The following is a 27,728-nucleotide window of genomic DNA, read 5'->3' as shown; positions in this document are numbered from 1 at the left end:
CTATTCTACAATAATCAGCCCAAATTTGTCTCTGTGACAGCGACTGATAAATCCATACAAGAAAACTTGTAGTTCTGACCTCATGTTGCTTCAGGCTCAAGCCTTCATACTGACTTACCTCTTGTGACTAGTTAGTATTCAAGTGGCACAAGCTATGGAGCAAAGCTTGGTACACGTGGATGATGTCCAGGGGGTAAGAGATCTCTTCCATCTCCTCCTTCGCAGGAAGTGTCCTTTCAGAAAATTAAAGCAAGGTTTGATGTTGCCCTAAGGAAAGTGAGAACTATGGAGACCTTACAGATGTTCTCCATTAGCTGCAGTTTTAATTCTTCAGCATTTATAAGTAAGTTATGTAACTGATCAATCAATAAAAAGATGTGTGATTCTTTCTTGATCTCAAACCAACTCTCTGCCTTTGTCAGTATGCCACCCAGATGGTACCATAATGGTATCTGCCCAAATGAAGACAGTTCCTGCCATTGACATGAGTAAAACCAAGCTAAGGGACAGCTCCTGCAAGCCTAAGGAGTATAATGAAGCCCATGCCTTCTTCAAGTTCCATGTCACTACCTGTGGCACCTCAGTAAGGGTAAGTCTATGGCCAGAGCAGATACACCTACTGGAACTCTCTGCCTCTCCTGCATTTTCTCCTTTGGTCCCCTGCCCCAGCTCCTGAAAAGAGTCAATTTAAAATGAGCTTCCCATATGCACAGTTTGAAGGTGACCACATTATTTATGAGAATGAAATCTCTTATGAGAAAGAGACTCTTCCAAGACAGAGCATACCAACAATCACAAGAGATCCAGACTACAGGTAGGAGCTGCTGCTGGCTGACACTGCTCACTTCTGTACAGCTGCTGGGAAATAGATGTGAACACAACAATTGCTGTTTCTTCTATTCTAGACTAACAGTCTTGTGCTACTACCAAGCCAAGGAGACCCTAGTGCTTGGTGCCTTCTCCAGGGACTTGGCCACATCCCCTCCCTTTGGCTCTGGGACGATGTTTCCACATTCAAATACTGCAGGTGTGCAATTCTCTTCCTTCATTTTTAAACCTCTCTTACTCTTTCAGTCCTAAGTTCCCTTGTTAAGACATGCCTTACTTTTGCCTAAAGAACCTCATTAAAATTTCCTTCTCTGCAGCTTACAGGAGGGTAAGACAAGCTCTGAATGTAGTTTCAAGAGTGTCCAAAGGTAAATCTCCTCCTATGGAAATCAGAAAATTTCCAAGTATGTTTTAGTTTAAATAATATTAAACAACAACAAAACCCCCTGACATTTTCTCAAGATGAATCCTTCATGGAGTTCTATGGGCCCAGCATGGCAATACTCAAACAACCCATGGAGCCTGTGTTCCTTGAGGTGGAGCTGAAGGACGAGAGCCCCAGTGTTGAGTTATACCTGGAAAACTGCTGGGTTGCCACATCTCCAGACTTCAACAGCACCCCAAGATGGAACATCACTGTGGATGGGCAAGTTGTATTAAATGTCCAATGAACTCATCGGCAAATCCCTAATTTCTACTTATATCTGTTCTTTGTCTCAAATAGGTGTAAGATTAATGGCAGTGAGTTTGCTGCAGAGTTCTGCCCGGTGCCTGTTAGCCCCCGGGTGAGACACCCTCCTCACTTTAAAAGGCTGGCAGTAAGGACCCTGGCACAGCAACTGGAACAGGTAGGATTGAGTGAAAGGCTCGCCTCCAACTCATGGACCCTATCCTGGAAGTCTGGATGATGCTCTTAGTTATGTGGTTTAGTTGAAAGTAGCAAGGAGCAGGAAGTTGGACTTGATGATCCATATGGGTCCCTTCTAACCTGAGATATTCTGTGACACTATGCTTCGAGAAATAGATTTAGGCACCTCACAGACTTAATTAGTCACCTCACATTCAACTCAAATACCCTGTGTGCAGCTTTAACTCTGTTCTCTTCTTAAATCTCCTCTGCCACCTAGCTAACTTGAGATTGGACAGGCTGGAGTAAACAAAAGAATGTTGTATATAAATATGATTTTTATATGGTGATTCTCGCTTTGAATAGGTTCAGATTTGTATCACTTCAGCTCAAAATGTCTAGAGCAGAAAAATCAACTTATGTGTCCCAATATCCAGATGAAATTCAGCTCTGTTGTCTCCCATCTGTCCTAGCCAGTCATCCATCTCCTCGGGTGTCAGAGAAGCAGAGGCATGTGGGTTTGGTCTTAAAGTTTGAGAACCTATTCCCCTCTAAGGAATAAAGAGAGCAGAGAAAAACCCAGGACAGTCCCCTGAGGGTACTTTGCTCTTTGTGCATCCAGCTGAGTGAACTGCCTGTCCTGACATGTACTGATACCAGCCATGGTGTTTTCACCCTGCCTGGGCAGCTCAAGCAACTGCACTGTTATTTACTCAGCCTTTCATAGGCACCTCAACTCTTGAACTTGCTAGAAATTAACATGATGCAATTCTGGGCTTGTGCTGCTTCCTAAGTGTGCAGCTGCAGCAGGCACCAGATTGAGTTTCTGTCTAGTTTTGATACCCTGCAGCACGTGAGGTTTTAACTTCTCCTGTCTCAGCCTCTGAGTTACCAAACTGCCTGAGGGCTTCCTTGACACCAACTTTAAATTCAAGGCAGGTTCAGCTAGAAGGTGCCACAAGAAGGTGTCCAGAGAAGCATAAGTCTAATCAGCTGTAGTTACTACAAAAGGCAAGGACAAAATAATGCTGTGCAAAGTGGGATTTTATATGAATCAAGTGGAACTTTTTCTTCTTCTCAGGTGTATGTGCACTGTTTGGTGGCAGCCTGCTCTCCTACCAACACACAACCTGGCAGCACCTGCAGAGGACAGTGCAGCTCAATCAGGGCAAGGAAGGGTAGGTTGTAAAGGAGGAAAAAAACCATTGCAGTGCACCCCTGACCTGATGTTTCTCAGAGATTTAGGAGCTCTGACTATGGCATCTGAAATGTCTCGAGCATAGACTGTAAACATTGATGTCACCTTTAAGCATGTACGTATTCTTTAAAAACTACACAAACACACTGCATAACGTTCTCAGGCTTTCCAGGTCACCCTTCTGACAGTCTCCAGGGCTATGTACTTGCTGGACCAGTACGGATTGTTGCTCCAGATCGAAGATGACACACATAAACTGAATTTGGTAAGAACACCAGGCCCTGTGTACTCACCCCGAGAGGTCACCATGCTTTGTGACACAAGCAATGCAGAGCCTGTCCTCAAGGACCTCAAAAATAAAAGTTCTGGGACAAGAACAGGGAATGGACATGGTTTGCAGTCCCATGGTCTCAGCTTGAGCCCATGAGAGAGGGAAGAAGGGGAGCTCCCTGCCAAGCCAAACACAGCTGGTGTGGCTCTGGAGCAGATGCCAGCAGCATAGCAGGGCATGCTGGACTTGGGTCATAGCAGGCAGTTTTGGAGCCAGGTATTATTTCAACAGGTTTTCAACAGGACTGCCCCCAGTCTGAGAGAAAACAGATCCAAAATTTTAGAAACAAACACTAAGGCACTAAGGCACGCTGCCATATTCCAAATGCTTTTGAATGGTTCAAATCCTCCAAAGAGTAGGGTTTCTCCTATAGCTTCATCCACCCTTGGACAACCAGAGCTGCTGAGCTGTCTGCTCCAGCATCACTCCTCACTTCAGCCTCTGTGTGTCTCCAACAGCACCTGAAGGCTCTGCTGTGCTGGCTGCTTTCCAAATGGTGCCACTGGACACAGGAGCTACTGCTTCCAGGAACCACCAGAACTATTCGCATGAAGTTTAAAGACCAGATGGTGGGACGGCACTGGAAAGTTCTTGAGTCTGCTAACAGGATCAGTAAATCTTGCAACCTGTTGCCTCTCTGAAGTGGCTACAGAAGAAAACTTAGCAGAAAACTACCCAAGGCTGCAAAATAACACATTGTGTTTCTTCCAGATGCTCAAATATGGACTTGCAGATCACTAAAATTATTCCAGTCCTAATTATGGCTGCTTCTTTAATACTTCATAATGTGGCTGCCAATCCTCCCATCTGAATGTAAAGTGCAAATCTGAAAAGTCAAATAAAAATACACCAGAGCAATGTAAGCACAGAACATGTCCTTGCTAATGTGCAACAGCAACCATCTGCTGTACCAACAAAGAGCCAAGCAGTCACTGCCAGAGCCCCTCCAGCAGGCAACACCAGGGCACACATTTCTTCCCACTAATGCAGTGCTTCATCTGTATCATGACATCAACCTGACCTTCCTGGAAAGCTGTTAGTTCCTCATTTTCTCTCACCTGCCCCTGTATGGAAAAAGCTAACTAAATGTGAGCAGATGGATACTGTAGTACAAGCAAAAAATGACACCTGATATTTTTTGTTTCTATGCACACAGAAAGCCTGGGGTTTTTTGGGTTTTTTTTTAATTCTTATTATTTTTTAGAGATCAAGTACAAACCTGCCACATGACCACCTGTAATCACCCACAGGATGTGTCTACAGTGTACCTGCAGGTGTGGCTGCGGCACATGTAGACATTCAACAGCAGTGCAGAGGGGGCAGATGGCACACTCGTGCTGACAGCACACTGTGTGTGCTCTCCAGAGGGTTTCCCAGCTCCTGCAGCCCCTGCCTTCCCAGCCTGGCTGGCCAGTGCACACACCTGGCCCACTTCCCAAAAGCTGCAGTCCTGCCTGAGATAATTGCTGAATAAATGCCCTCTTAAAGCTGTAGCTGCTGAAGGAGTAAGATCTGTGAAAAGGAACGGGAGGGTGCTGTGACCCCAGGACCCCCCAGCAGCTGCCTGAGTGCTGCCTTCCTCTGCTGCATGAGCAGTGCACTCTGCTGTCCACAGCCCACACTGCAGAGCCCAGCAAGTTACTGCATCTGCCAGGAGAGCACACTCCCTGCTTTTAACAGCAGCAGCAAATTTGTAAGTTTAGGTTAACTTTCTGTTAATCTGAAAAGCAGTCTTCTAGAAATTTGTACACTGGGATGAAGGGAAAATAATAATGACCAAATGCTAGCTCCTCTCAGCACTCTCAGGCCACACAGGTGAGCATCAGGTCTGCTCTGGTGTAACCAAGGTTCACTTTGTCTTGCAGCTTTGCTGAGTATGTTTACATAAACTTGTCTGCAGTAATGGGCTATCCCAGATCCTCCCCTTTTGCCCTGGAAAACCAGGAAGAGGTCCAGCAGCATTCCATACCCTTCCTCCACCACCTGACAGATGAGGAGACTTTTCTCTTCCACCTACATTGGAAGGGAGATGAAAGAGACAGACTTGCATTCCCATTTCAACAGGGATTTTAGGTTTCCTCCTTCCCAAAGACAAGCCAGAACAATTCCAATCCTTAGTCTCTTTCTCCTACCTTGGTTGCTGTTCATGGTGTAGATGATGATTTTCACACCAAATCTCATGATGTGTTAGTGTTAGGCATTCCCTGTTTCCCTTTGAGGGTGTCTTTCCCAAGGTATGATTCAGCCATGCAATTGCACAGGTGTACTGCTCTGCAACTCCATTCTCCTGGGATTATTCCTACCTCTCAGGTGTTGCACACGGAACTTCAGCACCTAAGTCCTGTCCTAGACTGCAGTTTTCAGGCCTGTGGGCTTAAGTGGTTCCTTGGATTAGCTTTCAGGAACCACTCTGGTCATACCACTGTAATTGAACAAGCCTTCATTATTCAGTGAAAGTGGAGAAAAGAAATTGGGAGAGAAGTTATTTTCAATGCACAGCCAGAGGCACACCAGAGTCCCCATGCTGGGGAGTCCCCAGCCTGGAAAGCACTGATCAGCCTTTTCCGTAACAACAGAGTTAGGCTGAAACCTACTCTTGTGAACTGGGACACAGCTGGACCAGCTGTTCCTTGCTGGGAGACAAGGATATCCTTCAGGCCCATTTCACATGCTCCTTGTACAGCACAAACACAAGTGATAAAAGAACTGATCACCATGAGCTGTAGGAAGCAATGATCTGGACTGCACCCAATCCCTCCCTGCTCACACACTAAAGGGATCCTACAAGGAGAATCTTGGAAATAATCTTAGGAAACAGACCAGTGTTCAGCTCAAATGCTCACAACATGCTGGAAGTGGGGCCTCCAACTTGACCAGATCTCTCAGGAAACTGTTTTCATACAAAGCAACCAGACCTTCCATTCTGCATGAAAGCCACAGGCTGGGGTCACTGCCACTGGTCAAATCTGTTTCACTGATCCAGCCCATATCTGTTAAAAGGATGAGGCAGGTGAACATCTGCTGACATAAAAGAATTTTGGATATTACCCTCCCACTAGCAGTCTTCAGTTTTGAACATTGGTGTTGCTTTTCTGAATCCTTTTCTGAATCCTGACAGGCAACAGAGAGCATGACCTGCATAGCTGAGCTTGACTGAGACAGAGGTGTTCAATTCCCACAAAAGTGGAATAGTGTACCTTTCTCTCCTCAGTCACTTTTAACAAGGTTACCTACTAGATGAGAAGTGCTCAGTGCAGCACTCACTTGCAACAGCCCAGGAGTTTCAGGCTTTCCATGCTGACCAAACCTCCCTTGCTCACTCAGAAGGCATCTGGAAGAGGGACTTATTCTGGCTACTTGACAACCAAACCCTTTGGCCTTAACATGCCACAGCTTTCCAATTGGAAAGGCTCTCTCTGTTCCCATGCTGCACTCACACTAAATATGCATGAAACCCTTCTCACACTGCTCAGTGCCCTGCTAACCTTGGCATTCTGTCAGCTTTCCCCACCTTTCTGCAAAAGCAAGGGAAAGGCCTTGCAACACTGATAGTTGTGTGACAACTCCTCCTCCTATGGTTCAGTTGGACAAATGGAGTGCTAGGAAAAGCAAAGGATGATGATGTTACACTTTGCCTTGTTCTGTAAGGCAGTGATGTTACTCTTTGAGATTCTTTAACGTGTAATGGAATTCACAGGGTTTTTCCTAAGTTTAGAGGTAAATCATCAGGTGAGAACAGTTACTCATTGCCAAATTAACCCTGCCTACAGGGAACAAGCCAAGCAGAGGGGCTGCCAGTGACAGCTGTGGAAGGAAAGTCAAGGGTTTGGGAGAGCAGGTTTATAGGTAGGAAACCTTGGGAAAGCAGCTGAGAATTATTCACGTCTGAAATATTTCTGGCCAGACTAAAGAGAGTCACAGTGCATTAGCAGCAACCATCTGTGTGACTTACTGGTGCAACCCCATGACTTTGACAAGGGCAGTGGAACGGGCAGGACTGACCCAGGAGCTCCACAGAAGAGTGGAATTCTCATGCAGAGACACCCCCTAAAGCCCAGTGAAGATATAAAGCTACAGCACCTCACATTGCAAAGCATCCAAAGCACACAACCCCGCTCCTTTTACAGGCTGAAAGGTTGCCTGAATTTCACAAAACATTACATAAAAGAATTTTATTACCCTCCATTAGGCTTTTAATTCTTAAACTTTTATAACAGGAAACTTTGCAGGACAAGGGGAGTTACTAAATACATCCTCCTCTTCAAGTTTTGGGGGTTTTTTATACATTTTATATACTGAACATTATGCCCTGTGGAGTATTCCTTTGGTCAGTTTGGATGACCTGTCCTGGCTGTGTCTCCTCCCATGCTCCCAGGCACCCCCAACTTCCTCCCCACCATGGCAGTACAAAAATCAGAAAAGGCCTCAGCTCTGTGTGAGCCCTGCTCAGCAATAACAAAAACATTTCCGTATTATCAGCCCTGTGTTCAGCACAAATCCAAAACACAGCCCCGTTCCAGCCACTGTGAAGAAAACTAACTCTACCCCAGCTGAAACCAGCAGGGCTATTTAATAATTTCAGGCTGAAAAACTGAAAGCCAGAGAGCTAAGTGACTTGTGTGCATGTGAAAGAGGAAAATGTGAAAACCCTACTGGCCAAAATTACCTTGAAAGAATTCCAGATTAGGCTGAAATGCATGATGACAGTTCATCCTTTCACAGGAGAAACAAGAAAATACTGTGGAGAAATTGGCAATTGCTTCCCAGCCCTGTGCAGTATTTCTGTGCCAGCAATTGCATGAGAAGTAATTAAGCAACATTCACAAAACAACACAAGCTGGAATATTATCTCCAGCATCTTTGTTTTCTAAAATACTTGTTCACTGTTAATATTTTGATCTACATCCTGTCATTTCAAGTGTTCTGTGCAGAATCACATCTGTGATCTCTCTTCTCACAGTAAAACTTCCTAAGTCACATCCAATTGTTCATTACTGCTTTTTTAATTGTCTTGGCAAGGTCACTCAGGAACATGTCTAGCTCTAGCTCACCTTCTCACCATCAGTCAAGAGTTGGTAGGATTGCTCAGTTTTTTAAGACTGAGGTGGCATGAAGTGTATCAAGTCATTGAATTATCTGTGTTGTTTTAGAGACAGAACACCCAGATAAATGGTGGCAAAGCATGTGCTTAATATATCAAGTCCAAAATTAAGACTTCTGAGGGGGAAAAATGGGCATTGCCTATTTCTCAAACTGTGAATGGTCACATCCTGGTACTACATATCTTATTTCTGTAACTTCAAATGGCTGCAGTCAAATGTCAAGAGCACGAGAGGTAAATGCAGCATTCTCTCAGTGCTGTTTCAAATTTACTCATTGTGGCTGCTGCAATTTCATCCCCACACTGAAAGTGATCTTGGTGAGGCTGCTGGGAAGGATGTCCAGAGGCTCCAGTCTGCTCTCATCACTCGCCCCAGTGGTCCCACCATGTGAGCCCTGTGCTTCTGCAAGCTCCCGGCTCATGCATGGGGGAACTTGGCATAAGAAGCAGAAATGTCACTGGCATAATTTAAAAAACAAAATCCTAATGCTCTGCAAGCTCCCGGCTCATGCATGGGGGAACTTGGCATAAGAAGCAGAAATGTCACTGGCATAATTTAAAAAACAAAATCCTAATGCTCATGTCAGCAATCAGAGAGTATTTATTTTATTAGAAATTGTGTTGCTATGAACTTTCAAGGGTGTTCCTTGCTGATGATTTACAGATTTCAGTAATGGTCCCTCCTACCATGTGAGAAATGAAGCTGCCTGGGTGTTCACAGCCAGCTCCATCAGATGGATTTCACACTGCATTTTTCAGGGAATTGATCTCTTTAATAAGGAAGAGAAAGCCACAATTCCTCCTGTGAATATTTTCTATGGTAAACTCTGCAGACAATTATAAGATAAAAAGTACATGTTCATTTTTATTTCCAATTAATCTGGCCAGTACATTTTTAATAAAATTACAAAGTATTTCTGTACAAAATCTGTACATGTGTCTCACAGAGATCAACATTACACCTTCCCTCAAGAATAAAAATCCCAAATCCAGGTTATTTTGCAATCATAATAAATTTTTAACTTATTTACCTAAGAATGAAGTTCTTCAGCAGGTCATAACAGATGTAAATGATCTTGTGTTTCATCCATCAATGACAAAAATCACATGTTTAGCGGAATATTTTCACATCACATCACAACCTGAATTTTCAATAACCCCGCTTCTCTTTTTCTTCTTTATCAAGCATAGCCTGTTTTAGACTCAATGCAGCATCTTCAAATTGGGGATTTAACTCTAATACTTTCCTGAAATCTTTCATGGCCTCATCAAAGTCTCCTGTCCCAAAAAAGAAAACAAAAAAAGTAAAATTATCTTTCTGTAACTGCTCACACTGACAAACCTCTGACAACTCAAGAACACCTCCAATACTTTCACCCACAAAGAAGCAGCTACTTCCTGGATCCATGGCATTGGATTCTCCACAGGCCTAACTGGGAGTCAAAGAGTTTCACATCAAGAATGGACTCAAATGCACTTAGGGCTCAGTTCAGCCAGTTTATTCCCAAGAGGAGGAGACAAAAGGCCCACACCAATAATGAGGCTGCCTTAAAGCTGGCACACAGGCACAGAGCTTCCAGCTGGTGCCCATGGCCCGGCTCCATTCTCCAGTGCCTCAACCTCTGCAATGGCCAAGCTCTAACAGAAGGCACGGGGCTGTCATTTTGGGATGGCGTCACCAAAAATGGGGCAGGAAATTCCCCAGAGGTGGCCAGCAGCCCACTGGAAATCGAGAAAGCTGTGCTACAGGTGCTTGGGAAATGCTTTAGCTCAGATTTAATGGCAGTTTTTGGAACTGGCTTGTTTCACCCCAGTGCAAATTTCTCCACAAGTCAACTACACCTTTCCTCCCATTCTCCACGAAGCAGCATCGTTTCGAATGACAGCAGCACAGCCTGCAAGAGGGGTGTAAGCGCACACGGGGGGCAGGCAGGCGCTGTCACTGCTGTCACCGCGTGTGGCGCCGGCCCCTCAGCGATGCCCGCCCTCGTCCCGCCCGTGACGCGGGGCTGCCCGGCCCTGCCGTGCCCGGCTCCTACCCAGCCGGTAGCGCACCAGCCCGCGGTTGTAGTAGGGCACCTCGAAGCCGGGCTGGCACTCGATGGCGGCCGTGAAGTCCTGCACGGCGGCGGCGAACTCCACGCGCAGGTACCGCACCTGCCCGCGGTCATTGAGCGCCGTGGCGAGGTCGCTGCGGGCACTGCGGGGACAGAGGGATCGGCGTTAGCGGGGCCCGGCCCGGCCCGGCGCGCCCGCCCCGCTCCCGGCCCCGGCGTTACCCCGCGGGGCTGCGGGCGATGAAGCGGCTGAAGAGCTCCTCGGCCGCCGAGAGCCGCCGCGCCCGCAGCTCCGCCCGCGCCGCCGCCAGCAGCGCCGCCGCCTCCCCCGCCATCGTGATGACGTCACGGGCACGCCGGCGCGCGCGTCCACGTGAGAGAGGGCGCTGGGCCGGGGAGAGCTGCCCACAGAGCACGGCAATACGGTCGTAGCGTCTGTAACAACAGCGGGGCCGCGGAGAGACGGTGTTTAACCTAAACCTGCTCTCCTTCATCCTAAAGCCATTCTCCCTTCTCCTATCCCTTTATGCCCTTGTAAACTGACCCTTTTTTACCACTTCACAAGGTGCTGGGCCGGGGAGAGCTGCCGACAGAGCACAGAAATACGGCAATAGTGTCAGTAACACCACCGGGCCACAGAGCCCTCTGCTCCTCTGCTCCGCTCTCCCGAGCCCCCACCGGCAGCACAGCGCCCAGCTCGGGGCCGCAGCACAGGCACGACGTGGAACCGCTGGAGCGAAGCCAGAGGAGACCATGACGATCAGAGAGCTGCAGCACCTCTCCTGGGGAGACAGGCTGGGAGAGCGGGGGGTGCCCGGCCTGGAGAGGGCTTGGTGGAGACCTCAGAGCACCTTCCAGTATCTAAAGGGGCTCTAAGAGAGCTGGAGAGGGTCAGTTTACAAGGGCATAAAGGGATAGGAGAAGGGAGAATGGCTTTAAAATGAAGGAAGGAAGGAATTCTTTACTGTGAGGGTGGTGAGACCCTGGAACAGGTTGCCCAGAGAAGCTGTGGATGCCCCATCCCTGGAAATACTCAAGAAGAGGTTGGATGGGCTTTGTGCTACCTGGTCTAGTGGAAGGTGCTGCAGCCCTTGTCAATGGGCTTAAAGCAAGATGGTCTTTAAGGTCCCTTCCAACCCAGGCCGTTCTACTACTCTGTGATTCTGTGGAGATGGGGTTTATCCTTACCTGGCTTAAGCTTAGGTGAGAGACAGAAGAGCTCCTCTGCTCTCCTCTCAAACGTGCCAAGGCACAATGTGACCGCCACAGCTCTTGTCAGGCAGCCAGGTGCTGGCCCTGGGCACAGTTCACCCCGTGCTCAAGGCCCTGCAGCACTGCCAGAGCACAAACCAACACAAAGGTGGGACAGCGAGACATTGTTCCTTGGACCTTTGTGTGTGACGAGGGTGACAATTCAGCTCCTGAAATCTGTTCAACAGATGCAGACTGCTCTCCCAAGCTACATGGAAAGTGCCAGGTTCCAGGCTGCAAGTTCATTGAGTTTCCTTAAGCTGTTGAAGATGACATCACCCAAGCTCAGGAGCCCAAGTGACACACTGACTGCTGCGTGTTTTCAAGCCCTTTATTTTACGGTGGGTTTAAATACACTTAGTAAAAGAAACCAGCACTAATGGATGCTTATACTGGTATCATCACTCTAGTAACTCTAAACAGTAGTACAAAAACATATATGGTAATATTATCAAAATTATTGTGACATTATTTCAACTTGGGAATCACTTCCCTCAAAAAACTGTGAATTCTGAGAAAACTCAGTAATTTCTTATGGAATTAGACAAAAAATTGAGCCTGCTCAGAGTAGAACATATTGATATGAGCCTACATTCAACTCACATGGTTTTGAAACTAAGCTCAATCTATAATTCAAAAATAATGCTTTTACCTTAAATCTTTTTTCAAAAGTGTAGAAAAAAATGGAATCTATTTACATGGTAATTTCTTCAGCTAAATGGAAGCAGCGAAGGTTTCTCTTGTGGGTTTTCTGTTTTGGTTTTGGGGTTTTTTTTTTAATCTTTCTATAATAGCAGCACTAACTGCAACAATACAGTACCTGAGTTGTATTTCAAAAGATGGTAACATTTTAGAGGCTGTTCTTAGCAGTCATAAATGCAGATACAGAGTCTTTATCCTCAGCTTACTGTGCTGTGGCACAGAGGACAGGCATTATAATGGCCTGCTTCTTTGGCTTTCATGCAATGCTTACACACACTGCACATCCAGAACTGATACTCCAGGATAGGGGCTCCTGTTGCAACACATACAGGAAGTTTACCATCTCCACTATAAAAAAAAGAAGAAAAGAGTAAAGCTGAAAGAATAAAAATGTGGTGTGCCAGTTGTTGATTAGAAGTTATTAGCTCATGCAACACTTCACTGTTCAAGTAACCAAGTATATAAATCTTCACACCAGAGAATGCCCACCCCCAGAACCATATAGTCAACAAATCAGGACCAGCAGATCCAAAAGATGGGGTGAAAAGAAGCAGTGAAGGCCATATAAAAGTAAGGCCTGATTAGACACCTGCACTGCTATTCTACTCTGTCCTCTGATGTCTGAAGGGTCAACAGAATCACAGCTGCTACTGAGATTCTGTACAGTTGCACTGTAGGATCAATCAAGACAGGTTAAAATCCTGTTTGCTAAAAGAAAACTGATTTACAATTGATTTCCATATTTACAATTTACATGCTCTCAGCAGGAGACGTCAAACACACTGTTGTGGGTACAGCCACTCCAAGGACTTACCCCTTAAATGTGCCCTTCACACTAATTTTAACTTCACATATTGCTCTTTTCACACCAAGTAGATTTGGGTAATTCACAAAACACTGGAGACCTGTTCATTAATAATGTTTAAACAGTCCCTTGTTGTTACTTTCAGCAGTCCACCATGGAGATGCAAACAGTAACATTCTTTAATGTCAGATGATACAGTCTCAAAGGTTCTAAAACTCCTGTGCTTTGTCTACCTGCATTTCAAATTAAGATGAAGTTACATCTTTGTGCCCAGATTCTCAAATGCAGTCAGTGTCTATTTTCCCAAACAACACAGTGCTGTATTACCTTCCTCCAAACTGGCTAACTCCTGCCTGATTCTTGCCCAATAGTTGGTTTAAGCAGCAAATCACCTAATTAATTTGGTCACACACAAAACCTGCTAAAACCCAAAACACAGCAAACAGCAGAAAAAAGTGACAGTATTATTATACTATCATATAAAAATAAACCCACCTCTCAAGAACATCATCCAGATCAGGTGTTTTGTTATACTTTGGTCTATATCTTGTGAATATCTCTAGAGCAAGCTCTTCATACTGTTGCCTCTGCTCTGGCTTAAGAGTTTCCAAGGATTCTAATTTAGCAAAGGCTTTTGAACAAGTATCAAATGCTCTGTTTGCACACGCACAGAGTGCCAAAAGGGAATAGATTTCAACTGCAGGTATAATGTCTTCATAATCTCGCAAATGAAGAGCTACAAAAAATGAAAAAAAGAAATCCAAGGAAATTATTATACATTTTCTGAAAAGTGCAAGCATCTGTATGAAATAGTTACTACTAGATGACAGTATTCATTCTAAAAATAGGACAAAATGAACCACAGTCTTTTTGTTGACATGACTGAAGCATTGCTCTAAAAAACAAATTAGCAGATTTCACTTGGAAATTGGTGTCTTCTTGAAACATTTTATTTTGGTTGGTTGGTTGGTTGTAAAAATATTAGAAGGATTTGAAATTTTCATTACTTGGACAAAGTACAAGGCACTCTTTGTTTCTCTAATTCCCACAGATTTTTTGTGAAGCCCTGCAAGGAGGTCTGATGTAAATTCCTGTATGCCTTATAATTTAGGGAGAGAAACAAAACAGTCAGCAGAACATCTACAGAGATTAACCAATTTACCAGGTAATATTTGGAAAGATTTGCATTTTCTTCAGCGAAGTCCTTTCCAGGTATAGTGACTACAGCCATATTCAATTCATTATATGGTTTTGGTTTAAATTCCATGGATTTATTAAGAACTGAAAAATGTGGCAGCTATAAATGAAGATATGTGCTGTTTTTACAGGGTTGAAAATTAATTCTTACCTGTTTTAAGTGCTGCATCTACAGAACCTTTATAGAGCTGTTTTTGTGCAAGTATGAAGAAGTGGTAAGCCTCAGCTCCTCGCCAAGCATTGTCTGCAAAGCGATTCGTTGAAGAAAGAACATCTTCTTCCAGCAAACCAGCCAAAGCTGAAGCACTCTGAAAACAAACCAGTATCACAAGTAATTTTTATATGAAACAGATACAGCAGGAAATGGGGATATATGAAAAGAGCTTTTCTATACTTGGTGATTACACCACTGTCCATGTTAAGTAGGCAAAATACAAATGGACCTACAGTGAGCATTGTCAGGCATTCTGTACAGAGCACAGACACAACATCTGGTGCAGATTTTCAAAGATAAATATCATATACGTGTGTATACAAATATATTTTGTGCACATCTGCAGACCGGTTCATAGTTTGGATTAATACTGCATTTCAACACCAGAGCTCTTAAAAATTTGTTTAAATTATTTCATTTGTGCACATGAACATGTAAGCAGAGAAAAAAAATTCTTCCATTTGCTTCCCCTGTATCTGGAGCCATCTCCCTGCTGAATTACAGGCAACATAGCTTAATCTAATCACAGATCACCCTTTGGGATCAATTCTTATTCCTAAATGACACAAGAGTCTTGCAGGAAGTTTCTTAGTATGGTTTTCATTGTTATAGTGAAAATATTAAGAAAAGCATGTTAAACTTAGGAAGCAAAATATCTACTAATACATACGATTTAAATGTTTTAAAAGAATACCTAAAACAGTATGTTTTCATGGAGGACTTGCTTGAAGGAAAGCTTTGTTCTTAGCAAGGGAAAAGGGGTATAAAAAAACATTATAGGCTCCCATGAAGATGGCTTGCTTTATTCTGACTAGCTAGCAGATACCAGAATTCAGAAAGGGGAAAAAAAAAGACATTACCTCTGAACTTTTCTCTTTAACTTTTCCCCTTTGTGCATTTTGCATTTGTTCATGGCACTGTTCCATAAGTAAGGCTGATAGCACGTAAAGCTTTTTAACTCGCAAAGGCTTCGTCCTTTTCTTTGACTCTTCACCTGCAATCTAAAAAAAAAAAACAAAGGGATTTAATTCTCTTGGACAATTGCATGCTTGTACAAACCTAGGAAATCATGCCAAAAAGTGATTCTGCCTTTAAATGTAATAATTTAGACTGCAAACAGAACTATAAATGAAAATGTCAAAGTGAAGCATGCACATTATTTTATATTTATTTAGCTAACATGTATATAAAGCCAGATTCTCAGGAAGGATAAATCAGTGTAACCATGTATAAGTCTAGTGATCTAGTATAAAAAGAAACTAAAAAAATAGCAATTTTTAAACACATACATAGCTTTCAATAAGGTCTGATGGTTTTCCCAGAAAAGAATGGCTTTTGAAAGTAACATATATTTTATATATATATATACTGCTATAAATACTTGCTGTAAAAATTACATATCAGTCCTACAAGACTTTAAGCTATGTAGAGAAATTTCTGCAGCCAAACCAAATCTAAGCAACATTTTTATCTTAAAAGCACACCAAAGCCATTTCTAATTGAAGAAATACCAAAATTTAACTTCTAGTTATTGACATTGCTGGTTTTGGGTTTTTTTAAAGGAGATAAAAATAACTCCCATGACATCTAAAATAATGTGGACATTGCACCCCAGGCCAGTCAACTATACTCTTTTACTAGGCAATGCAGGACATCAGGACCTTTCCTGAGGTGCAGTTCATCTCCTACTGAAGTGAAAGTCTCAACATAAATAAATAGATGGCTTGTGTCCCCAAAGTCTCCTCTCCGCTAGCTACAGAGGACACCCAAGGTAACTATTACACACAGAGGTAGCTCTGGGAGTTGGGTTCATCTTTGCAGTATCCTGTATGATGACATCTGCTTATTGCCTAGACATTGTTAAAACTAAAATAACCCCAAGGGAATAAAAGTAGCACAGAAATAGTAAGAGCTAGTCCAAAAACCCCAGTCATTCAACATAAAAATAAAACCTGCCATACCTTGAACATGAGCTTAGCAGCTTCAAAGAAATAATTGGCTTTACGATAGAGCTCTATAGCATCAAGGATTTTGTTCTTTTCCAGTAAATGACTTGCATATCTGGCTAACAAGGATCCGATCTCTTTCATATTGTGATTTTTGGCCAGCTCCACAGCTTTATTCCACTAGAAATTAAAGGAGACAATTATTAATCTCATTTTTTCAAATACACTCTCAGAACAAACCAGTTATCCATGAACAGACTGCAGCATCTGTGTGCAATATTTCATCACCATTTTGAACCAGACTACTATAAATTAACATAAAAAGCAAGAGAATACAAATGCTTACATCATTACCAATCATGTGATGCAGCAGTATTGAAAAAATGCTGGGCCAATGTTGGGGTACCCAGAACAGAAATTACTTTGGACTTTATTAGGATAAGAGATTTGATAACAGGATGCCTTGGCGAGAGCAAACAGAACTTTGAGAATTAAATCAAGATTGCAAGAAGATCAAATCAGATGGATTTACCAGAAAAAAGAAAATTACATCAGACTTCTGCAAGCAAGAGATGTTTAAAGTATAAGTTTGTTTATGTGATCTTTAATCCAATCATTGTAGTAAAACATTACTAGCCTTCCTAAAACAGTATATAAACATTTGTAGTCCGCAATAAAATCGGATTCTTTGACCATCTCAAAGTCTTCCCCATCTCTTTTCATCGCTATATACCTCTGTCCAAAACCACATATAAAACAGTTGCCTCTACTTTTATGAAAGCTATGCAAAATCCTTTCATTGTAGCTCGTAGCTGGACATGGGGATTTCAACCAAGAAAAGTCTTAACCAGCCTTGCAAAAGCATGTCTAAAAGAGGACCTCAGCCCAGAAGCTTAAAGCACACAGTAACTCTTATTCTCCTGTACACCTCATTTTGTCTGTGAATTTGACCGATCTTCAGTGGTTTGGCTACTGTGTTTGTCCCAGATGAAAAGTTTGGCAGGACTGAGCTCTTAACTGAATCTCACACCTTATAGCTCTTCAGAGCCATAAACTAAGGAATTGTTCACAAAAAGCCAGCCCTAGGCAGTCCTGCCATTCCCATCCACCGAGTTCCTCATCGCCATCCTCAGTGTCTCCCTTATTTGTATTGACATAGACATTTGTACAGGTTAAGTGATACCAGGAAACAGCTCTAGTTATAAACATGCAGATGAGTTTCCAGCTCTGCTTTTTCCAGCTACATCCTCATGCAGTCACAAATCCATTTGCATCTATACAAAGTAGGGGGATGTGGAAAATATCCAGAATGGACACCTATCTCTTCTCCAGTCTTGTCCCATTCCATCAGGAGGCAGCACAGTCTAGCTCCACAGAGGCTGCAAATCTCTGTATGCTGAGCATGCTGCCCACATACCCTGCATGTACATGTAGCTTTGCATGCAGCCCCTCCAGTGGTTTAATCTTAATCTCAGAGAAATGGTTTAAGCACTGAAGTATGAATTTTCCAGAAATTATGACAAATCATCTGACACATAACAAGTATTTGCATTCCACTGGGCATTAGGATAGAAGTCTCACTGTTAACCTGGTATTATTACAGTTTATCTCCTGCTGTTTTACCTGGTTGAGATGCACACAGGTATCCACAGCATCCTTTGGTCGATTACATTTCAGAAAGGCTGACACAGCTTGTTCACACATCCCCACTCTCACAAACATATAAGCTATATCCTGCAAAAAGCATCAGAACTGTATTAAATTCACATCTGCATTTTTAGTACATTGTGCAGCAACAGCAGTGCTCCTGTTTGGTTAATTTAAGTCCAAGAGGGTGGGGAATGGGTTGTTTGCTTCACGGACCCTGTGAAAGCACCAGGCATTGTTGTAAATCTTTAGAACAGTGTGCTAGGCTCACACACTGCTTCTAAATTCAATAAAGCTATTACAATGAGGTTAAAATAAAATGCTATGTTTTGATTTACTGGAAGAGGCATTAAAGGACCATGTTTTGCATTTTTCAAGCATTTTGGATTAAGTCAACCACAGCATAGTTTTAAATTAGCTATTGTTTAGTAGGTCATTTCCTGCTACATATACAGACCTATACCCTGTACACCTATATATCCTATACACCCTATCCCATCTACTTTCCCTCCTTTTAGAGTATTGTCAGTCAGGTCTTTCTGGGGAATGGGACAATAAGGGAAAGGAAGAGTGATGGATTGTGAAAATAACAGTAATACTAGAGATCAATACCACAGTAACACCACTGCACTTAAGTGAGTAGGTCATACACTGCATTCATTCTCTCGTTCTTAACCCTCCCAGGATGGGAAATTTTAAATAAATAGTTGGGTATAAGACAATGAACAATAAAGGTGCTTTTTGCTTACAGGAAGCAATTTATGATTCTCTGGAAGTGAGTTGGCCAAATTCTCCAGTCCTTGGTAGTCTTCTAGCATGTAGTAACATTCAGCTAAACGTTCCTGGTTTTGTCCTTGGACATAGTACTGTACAGCATTTAACCTAATAAGACAAAAAAAATCTCGTGGCTTCTGAGGTATAAACACAAGAGAAGTTTTTAATTCTGTAAGTCTTTTGCAGTTGTAAATTTAAAATCACATTATTCTAAATAGGTAACTTTGCTTGAAAAACTTTCATAGCTAGAATTTCAGTTTTTCCAAAATGCACTAAAAAATTTAATTTTCACAGATCATTATATTAAAAGTGTAGCAATATTGATTCTCTGACTAGCATAACATTAGGAAGCCAAAGAATTCTTAAAGCTGTACTCCCACGTCTGTAGAGATGAGGGCAGACAATGGACAACTTACAGCTAAACTTCCAGAAAAGGGCTTTACTGTTGTGTTTCTGTATTTTAAAATGCAAACACCAAGACCTCCAAGACCATTCTCCAAAGTTACCTAAAGCATCTAAAAGTCAACTTCCAAAATCTAATCTAATCACAAGTTTTCAGCTGCATTGTAACAATACAGTTTGGGTAATGGCAATATATAGTGGAGCTGTGCAACTCTAAGATATGGGCTTAGAAGGCAACAACAAACGTTCATGAAAAAAACATTCCCTGCAAGTTATTAGCTATGAAGACATGACCTCTGGCTCAGTAAGCACCTGACTGCAAAATGTGTTCTGGATAAATACCATGACAGGTGTGCACTGCCCTTAAAATCTTCCTTGGGTGCCCAGTTTGGGCAACAGCTGGAGACAGATCCAGGTCAGAGAACTCTGGACCTTCTCAAATATTTGTGGTTTGAAGCATTTTAGAAAATTCACTGGTAGTTAGTAATTATGTACTACTTTTAATCCCTTTTGGGTATTTTTTTAATATGTTCTATATCCAGCCTAATATAACTTCATAGGTATTTCTCTTTCCTTCCCTTCCTTTGAAGCAGACAGACTTCTGGCAAAGCAGAGATTTCTATGACCTTCACCCTTTAGGTAGCTGATCAACAGCTCTCTGTTTATCATATCATGGAACCATAAAGATATGAGCAAAATCTCATTATTCTAAAATTATCCAATGTATTGCATCCTGACTTTACTTATATCTGTCCCTCCTCATAACTTAAGTCTTGTCATCAGTTTCATAATTTCCTCTGTAAGTTCCTTGCTACTGGTGTCTCTACAGGCCATACCATTTCTGTCGGTCTGCAAAGTAGTCTCCGATGGCGTTGTGTGCCTGCTCCAGGAGGGCGTCGTCCGAGTCCCCCGAGCCCGACTTCAGCAGCTGCAGCACGCGGAACCAATCGCCCAGCTTGATCCGCAGCCCGATGGCAAGGTCTCTAAACAGGAAACAGCAGGGAAAAGTCAAGCACAACAAAAGAGGTAATAAACATCTCAAGAAAAGCATCCAAAAGTGTATCCAAAAGCATCCAATGCAGGTATCAGAGTGATCCCAGATAACTTGTTCACAATTTCAACACTATTCCATTAACGCAAATACTCAGGAGAGCTCCCAGGTTATATCACGCATATGCATGTGGCATTCACATTCCCTGAAAAAATCCCTTCGCTCAGGATTTTTCTGGTGGGAAGCTGAGAAGCCTCAGAGAAAAGGAAAACAATTCTTATCTCATTTGCTTCTCTTGTGTTTTGCTCATGTGGAATGTGTTTGGAGATTGTTTACCCAAAGGTGATTGCCTGATTGGATTCTGGTGTGAGTTGTTTTGACCCATTGGCCAATTATGGCCAAGTGTGTCAGGACTCTGGAAAGAGTCATGAGTTTTCATTATTATCTTTTGAGCAGTCAGTAAGTATCTTTTCTGTATTGTACAGTATAGTATTCTTTAATATAATATAGTATAATAAAGTAATAAATTAGCCTTCTGAGAACATGGAGTCAGATGCATCATTCCTGCCTTCGTCGGGGCATCCCTGCAAATACAACAGAATGTATTTCCTTATCAGCCACACTCCTGTGTGAGGAGTTAAATGAGTGAGACAGTTGGGCTGATGTTACTTCAGGTTCCCTCTTACTCTGTTCTGCATCTTTCACTGCTGACCCACTACAAGAGATGGCAGCAGCTGCAAAAGGCTAAAAGCAGAAGGAAGGTGAGGGGAAAGACCAAGAAGCAACAAATATGAATAGTGGAGGCTAAAGCTGAGATGTAATAAAATGGATTTCAGAGACTTATTTTCCAGATTCAGGGTGATTTTGGATAAAGGAGAAAGGACTCAGCAGTAGTTTTTCCTTTTTATTATTCATGCATACGTATGACTCACTGTGTGTCTGTCTGGCATGTTTTTTCCACCAAATAGAATAATTCAATATTACCTCATATAAAAGTAATTCTGCAGGTGCGTAGAAAATAAATGGGAGAGACCTATGCCCTTCTTTTAAAAATGCCCTCAACTTACAAGTAAATTAAGGAAGGCACGAGAAACTCAATGCAGTCAGCTAAGTAAGAGCATCTATCTAAAAACATTAGAATTTTATTTGAAAAATAGATTTATTTCATTGTGATTTATGGTAGATCCTTATCAGGATTTTTCTAGTTGTGAAAGTTGAAACCAGTAAACAAAAAAGTAAGTTTTTGACTTCTGCAATTCTATGTCGAAACTTCTCTTCAGCCATGTGAAAATGAATATGCCATATCTAAAACTGGGTGTTGCAGTGTGACTGAAGTGCTGAGGAGGCAGCCCACATCCCCAAACCACCCAACTGCCAGCAACTAGTTAATGACATGCAAAGAAGTTTTCATTACCAGGCACTATTGGGCATTTCTCCCCAGCTCCTGCCTTCTCTCTGCCCTGCCACTCTGTCCCCCTTACCTTCATTCTTACACCATGAAATAATAACTATTTTTTTTTCTCCATCATTCCCTACTGTTTTTCATGGCTCCATTAATCAAAGCTTAAAAATTTCTCATGTGCATAAGTGATTCATGTTTCTCCATGTTTGACCACCATCTACAGGCTACACTGCACAACTGCTGCTGATGATTTCTCATTATCCTTTTTCAGCAGAGACAATGCTCTGGCTAATTATTTAATGTTAATTTATATTCCCAGCAATACTAAAATTTTGCTTTGTTTGTTTTCATTCCTGAGAAAAAATTACACTGATTGGTTTCAATGTTTCACAGTTTCATCCAGAGTCTTTCTGTCTCTCCAAAGATTACAGTTCATTAAAAACTCTGTTGTTTGTATATGTAATTGAGAAGAATGTGTACTTGGCTACTAGCACAGAGCAACACCACATAAATTAAACATTATTTAAGATTGTTTGTATTTTTGGAATCCCAGTTGAAATACCGACAAAATACTTGTGAAAAAAACATCTATAAAACACAGCACAACCTAGAGCAGCCAAGGTTTTGTAAACAGTTTGGAATGCACTGGTTTACATACAGAACTGGTTATCTATGGATAAACCAAAATTCTCTCCATTTGATCCTTTTATGTTTTTGCAGAAACTGGTAAAGACTCTCCAGAAAAAACAGTCATGCCTGATTAAGGAATGCTTTTTTTTTCCCCCAGACTTTTCTACTGCTGAGATGTTTACATGCAATTACCTTCTGTCCATATCCAGATACATTCTTTCAGCTTCTTCAAATCTGCTAAAATAGGCTGCCACTTCTGCTTGCTTCATGGACTCGCTCTGCAGATTGCCCAGGCGCTTTACAAACTTAATGCCTTGATAATCTTTGCAACGCACAAAAGCTTGCTCAGCCGTCTGCAGATCCAGCTTCTGAAGAGCAGCTTCAGCCAGGAGTCGCCTGTGTGAAAAACAAACATAGCAGATGGAAGAGCAGCCATAGAGTAAATTAAATGAGGGTATATTTAACTAGTAATTATTTAAAGAAGACATACAAGTTGTTGCAATTTATTGTTTACTAGCTAATCTTAATACAGTCGTTTGTTTATTCCTAGAACATTCTGTGATCTGCCTGGTACTTGGTCAGGGAGAAAATGTTCAAATAATTGCTAATATTCTTTAGTTCAGCTGTTCAGAGGGACACTGGCTTGGGAGGAATGGGCAAGATTTGACTGTTACACTTACGTGAAATGTGTTGCTGGTCTCAGTGCAGTTCCATTTATTTATTTCTGCCTGTGCATTTGTGGAAACTTTAAGCCTTGATGGCAGCCTCAATCTAAGTGCCTCCAGCTCCACTGGCCACGACAAATAAATTATCCTTCTGATCCATCTGGATGTTCCTGGTCCTGTTAGGACAGCAGCTTGGGACAGCAGGGAAAACCTTTGGGGAGCTTTATGATTGGTACTGCCCTATTGGTTAGTTCTGCAAATAGGGAATTCAGGCCAACCTGTGTGCATCAGGTGCTTGAATGAGCTCTAGAATTTTCTGCAAAAAGCTGTTTAAAATTTAGACTGGCTGATTGACATTGTCAAACAAATTCAGTGCAGTGAGGCACTGACAAAACCACTAATATTATTGCTGTAATCAGTGATCCAAGCGATGCTCAGGCAGTACACAGTACCTGTGTACTTCTCAATCAATTTGAGAAGGTTGGTATCACTTAAACTCAAGTGCTCATCACAGACATCAAAGAAACCAATTGATCTACACATCACCCTGTTTGTTGCATTCTAGAAGCAAGGTCACTGTTTTGTTCTAATCTGGAATATATTGGCTTTATATCCAGCACTTCTAATGAATCTCTTCATAAATATGTGACTTGTTTTCTCTCATAATAAAATAAAATTCATGGCAATTCCAGAGCAAAGTGAACAGAATTTGACCTATATTTTGTGATTTTATGATATAGAACTTTTACTGAGATACAGACTTGCAAAACTAATAGTAATTTTTTATTAAGTGAACAGACAGGACTAGCAAAAAACCACATGAACAGTTTGAAAGCTCCAAAAATCTTCAGCTACTTCAAGACATTTGTAAAAATGAAGACTCAAAACATTAACATTTCACCCTATGCACTCAAGCTAATAAAATTATAGTATTACAGAAACTTTCAATATATAACTAGCAAATCCTGTTTTTCAAAATTAACATTCTGGAGACAAAGGAACAACTAGATAGAAAAGAATGGTTTTTGGGACAAACTTTTAAAGCAAGGTGTCTTGTCCAGTCTTTCAGCAACTCTAAATTCATCTCTGAACCATCACAACTAATAGTGAACTCTCCAACCCCCTTGATGCAAGCTAAGCATCCAATGCTGCAAGAGACCACTAGCTTCAAAACAGAGCCAAAATTACTGAAGAAAGACACAGGTAAGTAAACAGTCTCCAGAGAGTTAAGGAGAATTGGTCTCCTTCATCAAGGAACTTGTCAATGAAGTTTTAGGTTCTGCACTGCCTCCTCATTAAATTATCAGTAGAGGCCTTTACTCTTCCAGCCCTTACAAGCTGGGATATTAAACAGATTTCCAGCACTCCTGTTTACACAGGTTTACTCTCACATGTTTAGTCTGCAGCCATTTCAACTTTAGTTTAATAGCTGAGCCATGTTTAGTTTAAGCATGCCACTATCTCCATTTCTCAGATTACTTCTGAGATGCTCCATGGGAATACAGCACACCCAGCCCTTCTTTCTGACCTTCAAGGCCTGTCTAAATGCTACAAGGTTGTTCAAACTACTCTAACCCTACTATCAGTCTGATGTGTTCCCTTTACCAGGTTTTAAGCTCTTTAATGTTCAATATATAAATTTTATTTTTCATTTAACCAACTTGGTTAACTTGCTGTTAGCTTTTAATTTCCTTTAAATTCCCTCAGAGACACAAGGAACCCTGTGTTTTGGGGCCTATATAGCACAGAGCAAAAAGGTGTCCTGAGCCTACACTCTATACCTACTATCATGATACAGCACAAGCCTGACATTCTAGGAACTCCAACATTCATTAAATCTTAAATGATTGTGTGTAAAATGTATACTGCTTTGGCTGGTTTTAATTTGAGGGTTTTTATTTTCATACTGGATCTGTCTGAACAGGAAAAGAATAGAAAAGTAGACAAATTTAAACAAATTTGGTTTATAGGAGATTTTACCAAAGTCTGGGATGTGGATTGTCTTCTATGAATTGGGAAGATTCCTCAATGCCAACTTTTTCAATCAATGCTCGACTGTCTCGTAATGACCGAATCTCGAAATTGATGATGTAATCTTTGTTAGGATGTTCAGGATTCTAACATAATGGACAAAGAAACATATTTTTATTCCTGGTGACTTTTATTCTCACCCAACAAAACAGATATCTATCATTAAGAAAGACACTGACTTTTCCTACAAAATAAAACTAGTTATACTGACCTTTAATATTTCATCCAGAAGAACAGACTTGATTTCTAAATCTTCAAAGTTGCAAATATATCCAGATGTTTGTATAGGTTCCTGAAAGTTAAATAAATTATAAAGGAATGAACTTGTATTCTGTCTAATTCCTAAGTATACATTTAGATACATTCTTCTCCAAACTAGGATATAATTGCGCTTCCAACAAGAAACAAATACTATTATCATTAACATTATTGACAATTCTGTAAAAACAGACATCATTAAAAATCCTCATGCTTTCTGCAACTAAATTATGACAAAGAGACAGGTATTATTCTAACACCTGCCAATATTTAGATTCAACTGAACCGTTTTACAAGTATCTCTACTAAAACTGCATTTATGTATTCCAAAGCATACAAAAAAATACACCCCTGAAAATCTCATACATTTAAGAAAAATATGACACCATTTTTATGTTTCTAGGACTGACCATTCATTCTACCTATATGGTCCAAAACAACATTCCCACGTGAAAGTTGATAAGATTTTGAGCTTTATATAACCTGAAGCAAGTTTATATAAACAAACACTTGCAGAACTGAGCAGTAAACACAAGAATAATGCTATTCAAGAAAGAGCCATTAACTTAAGAGTGAATTTTTTTAAATGAGTAGTTTATGTATGTTGATATCTACCTCTGGATCCAAGTTCCTGAAGACATACATTCTTGTTTTCTCCATCATTGCAAACAGGTCCGGGTTGTCCTTGGCCCATTTCATGTCCCAGACGTCCTTGCGCTCCAGCCTGAGCTGCCCGCCTGCCTCTGGCTGCCCCGCGCTGTCAGCGGCCCGCGCCTCCAGCTCCACGAAAGTCAGAACCCCTGACAGGTCAATGATAGCAAGGCGACTACAGAAAAACAAACGGAGAAACAAGGCAGCAAAATTACACTGCTCAAGGCTGTGAATCTGAAATACTTCTCTAACCTGGCACAGCATAATTCTATAGATTCCATGAGATGCTGTCGTGTGCCAGAACCAGCATAGATCCATATGGTTTTCATGTACCTGCACAGCAGAGACCAGACACATGGAAAGATGTTCTTCATCTGCTCACAGGGGATCTGGCCCTGCAAAGGTTCTGAAATATGCCCATTTTTACATCCAGCATTTTGAAGATACATCAGATACCAAGTTGAATAAATTACAGGTCTGTTGCTCACCAAACTTTTTTTGACAAAGACTCAAATTAACAACTGAATAGAATGGGTTTTCCTTATTTACTTGGAGGCAATGAAGCAGATTATTAAATTAACAAGTCAGTGTGGTGAAGCAGACTGTTAATTCCTAAAATGTGATTTCTTGCATTTCTACAAAGAGTATTCTCCACTTTTTTTCAAAAACATTGTTAAGCATAATCCAACTCATCTTTGAAATCTTTATTTAAATATTGTGGTTGTTAATTGTTGCGGTGTTGTTGAGGGTCCCCAGGACAAGGTGAGAGATGAGCATTGACTCCAAGTTCTCAGAAGGCTGATTTGTTATTTTATGATATTATATAATATTATTTTAAAACAAAATTATATACTAAAATTATACTAAAGAAAGAGAAAGGAGACATCAGAAGGCTAGCAAAGAATGAATAATAAAAACCTGTGACAGACCCAGAGAGTCTGACACAGCTGGCTGTGATTGGCCATTAATTATAAACAATTCACATGGAACCAATCAAAGATGCACCTGTTGGTAAGCAACCTCCAAACCACATTCCAAGCAATCAGATAATTATTGTTTACATTTCTTTTCTGAGGCTCCTCAGCTTCTCAGGAGAAAAATCCTGGTGAAGGGATTTTTCATAAAATATCAGTGATAAAATATGGGAAAAATACAATTTCTAAAAGGCTACATTTGAAAATTTACAGTTGCATAGGTCTTCAGTGAATCATAGTAACCTATATTTACTACAAGGCCGTTTTAAAACTATTTCTAAATATTGACAGGTTGACAGCCTTAATTCCTATTAAAATTTCAAACACAATTTAGAAAATTAACCTCAAAATGCTTATGGATCTGAGCTTATTTCCCTAGAACAAAATCATTTAGCAAGAAAACAACTCAGGTTCAAAACAAAATGAATATAGCTCTGACTAGATCACGCTGCCTTTTAAGCAAAGCAATCTGGTTTTGGGCTATAGCTGAAGAGGCAAGAGATCTCTACACATGCATTCTGAATTTTGTTTGAAATGATGAAGTTATTTTGAAGGTATTAAAATTGCCTTGCAAAATCTTGTGTATTTTTGCCTTTTCTGCCAACACTCTCATGCATTCTCTTGCAAAAAAAAAAGCTGTTGAGTAGAAAGCAACTGCAGTATTAGCACAGATGAAGCCCAGGAGAACCAGACTTACTAGAAACATCAGCACTAGTTATAGACTGTTACAATGGAAAATTAAATGGGATGAACAAAGTTTGCAGGCTTTAGAAGGACACAGAAACAGAAAGAAGTCATAGATATGAAATTTCAGGTTATGACATAA

General features: G+C 41.4%; 2 protein-coding genes across 5 annotated transcripts in view; both read right to left on the bottom strand.

The window, feature by feature from the left end:
• Positions 1 to 8,888: 8,888 nt before the first annotated feature.
• TTC32 (tetratricopeptide repeat domain 32) lies at positions 8,889 to 10,697 on the bottom strand. Of its 3 annotated transcripts, none has more exons than XR_010783273.1 (4): positions 10,585 to 10,697; positions 10,345 to 10,505; positions 9,337 to 9,583; positions 8,889 to 9,132 (listed from the first exon to the last, which is right to left on the bottom strand). XR_010783273.1 is itself a non-coding variant. In XM_066545847.1 (3 exons), the coding sequence occupies exons 1-3, from the start codon at positions 10,695 to 10,697 to the stop codon at positions 9,456 to 9,458; spliced, it is 402 nt and encodes a 133-aa protein (XP_066401944.1). In that variant the 3' UTR covers positions 9,143 to 9,455. The 3 variants fall into 3 exon arrangements, 1 of the variants encoding a protein (XP_066401944.1); XR_010783274.1 differs by having other exon boundaries at positions 8,889 to 9,075; XM_066545847.1 differs by lacking the exon at positions 8,889 to 9,132 and having other exon boundaries at positions 9,143 to 9,583.
• Positions 10,698 to 11,930: 1,233 nt separating this feature from the next.
• WDR35 (WD repeat domain 35) overlaps positions 11,931 to 27,728 on the bottom strand; it is a 42,970-nt gene continuing 27,172 nt past the window's right edge. For both annotated transcript variants that reach the window (XM_066547175.1, XM_066547176.1), the window contains 12 exons: positions 25,893 to 26,103; positions 25,231 to 25,311; positions 24,969 to 25,105; positions 22,516 to 22,719; positions 20,137 to 20,283; positions 18,874 to 19,006; positions 18,101 to 18,211; positions 16,493 to 16,657; positions 15,392 to 15,532; positions 14,469 to 14,625; positions 13,616 to 13,856; positions 11,931 to 12,663 (listed from right to left, as the gene is read on the bottom strand). In XM_066547175.1, coding sequence (XP_066403272.1) covers positions 12,513 to 12,663; positions 13,616 to 13,856; positions 14,469 to 14,625; positions 15,392 to 15,532; positions 16,493 to 16,657; positions 18,101 to 18,211; positions 18,874 to 19,006; positions 20,137 to 20,283; positions 22,516 to 22,719; positions 24,969 to 25,105; positions 25,231 to 25,311; positions 25,893 to 26,103 — 1,879 coding nt within the window. In that variant the 3' untranslated portion in view covers positions 11,931 to 12,512. The remainder of the gene's footprint in view (positions 12,664 to 13,615; positions 13,857 to 14,468; positions 14,626 to 15,391; positions 15,533 to 16,492; positions 16,658 to 18,100; positions 18,212 to 18,873; positions 19,007 to 20,136; positions 20,284 to 22,515; positions 22,720 to 24,968; positions 25,106 to 25,230; positions 25,312 to 25,892; positions 26,104 to 27,728) is intronic.

This window comes from Molothrus aeneus, chromosome 3 (assembly GCF_037042795.1).
Source record: "Molothrus aeneus isolate 106 chromosome 3, BPBGC_Maene_1.0, whole genome shotgun sequence".
NCBI lineage: Eukaryota > Metazoa > Chordata > Aves > Passeriformes > Icteridae > Molothrus > Molothrus aeneus.
This window is presented reverse-complemented; position numbering and strand designations above follow the sequence as displayed.

Excerpts from the sequence above, each read along its gene's own strand:
- TTC32 (XM_066545847.1), bottom strand. The coding sequence starts at position 10,697 with ATGGCGGGGGAGGCGGCGGCGCTGCTGGCGGCGGCGCGGGCGGAGCTG. Across the intron at positions 10,506-10,584 it reads ATCGCCCGCAGCCCCGCGGG|TGCCCGCAGCGACCTCGCCA; the intron begins GTAACGCCGGGG and ends CTGTCCCCGCAG. Across the intron at positions 9,584-10,344 it reads GCTGGTGCGCTACCGGCTGG|GAGACTTTGATGAGGCCATG; the intron begins GTAGGAGCCGGG and ends TTTTTGGGACAG.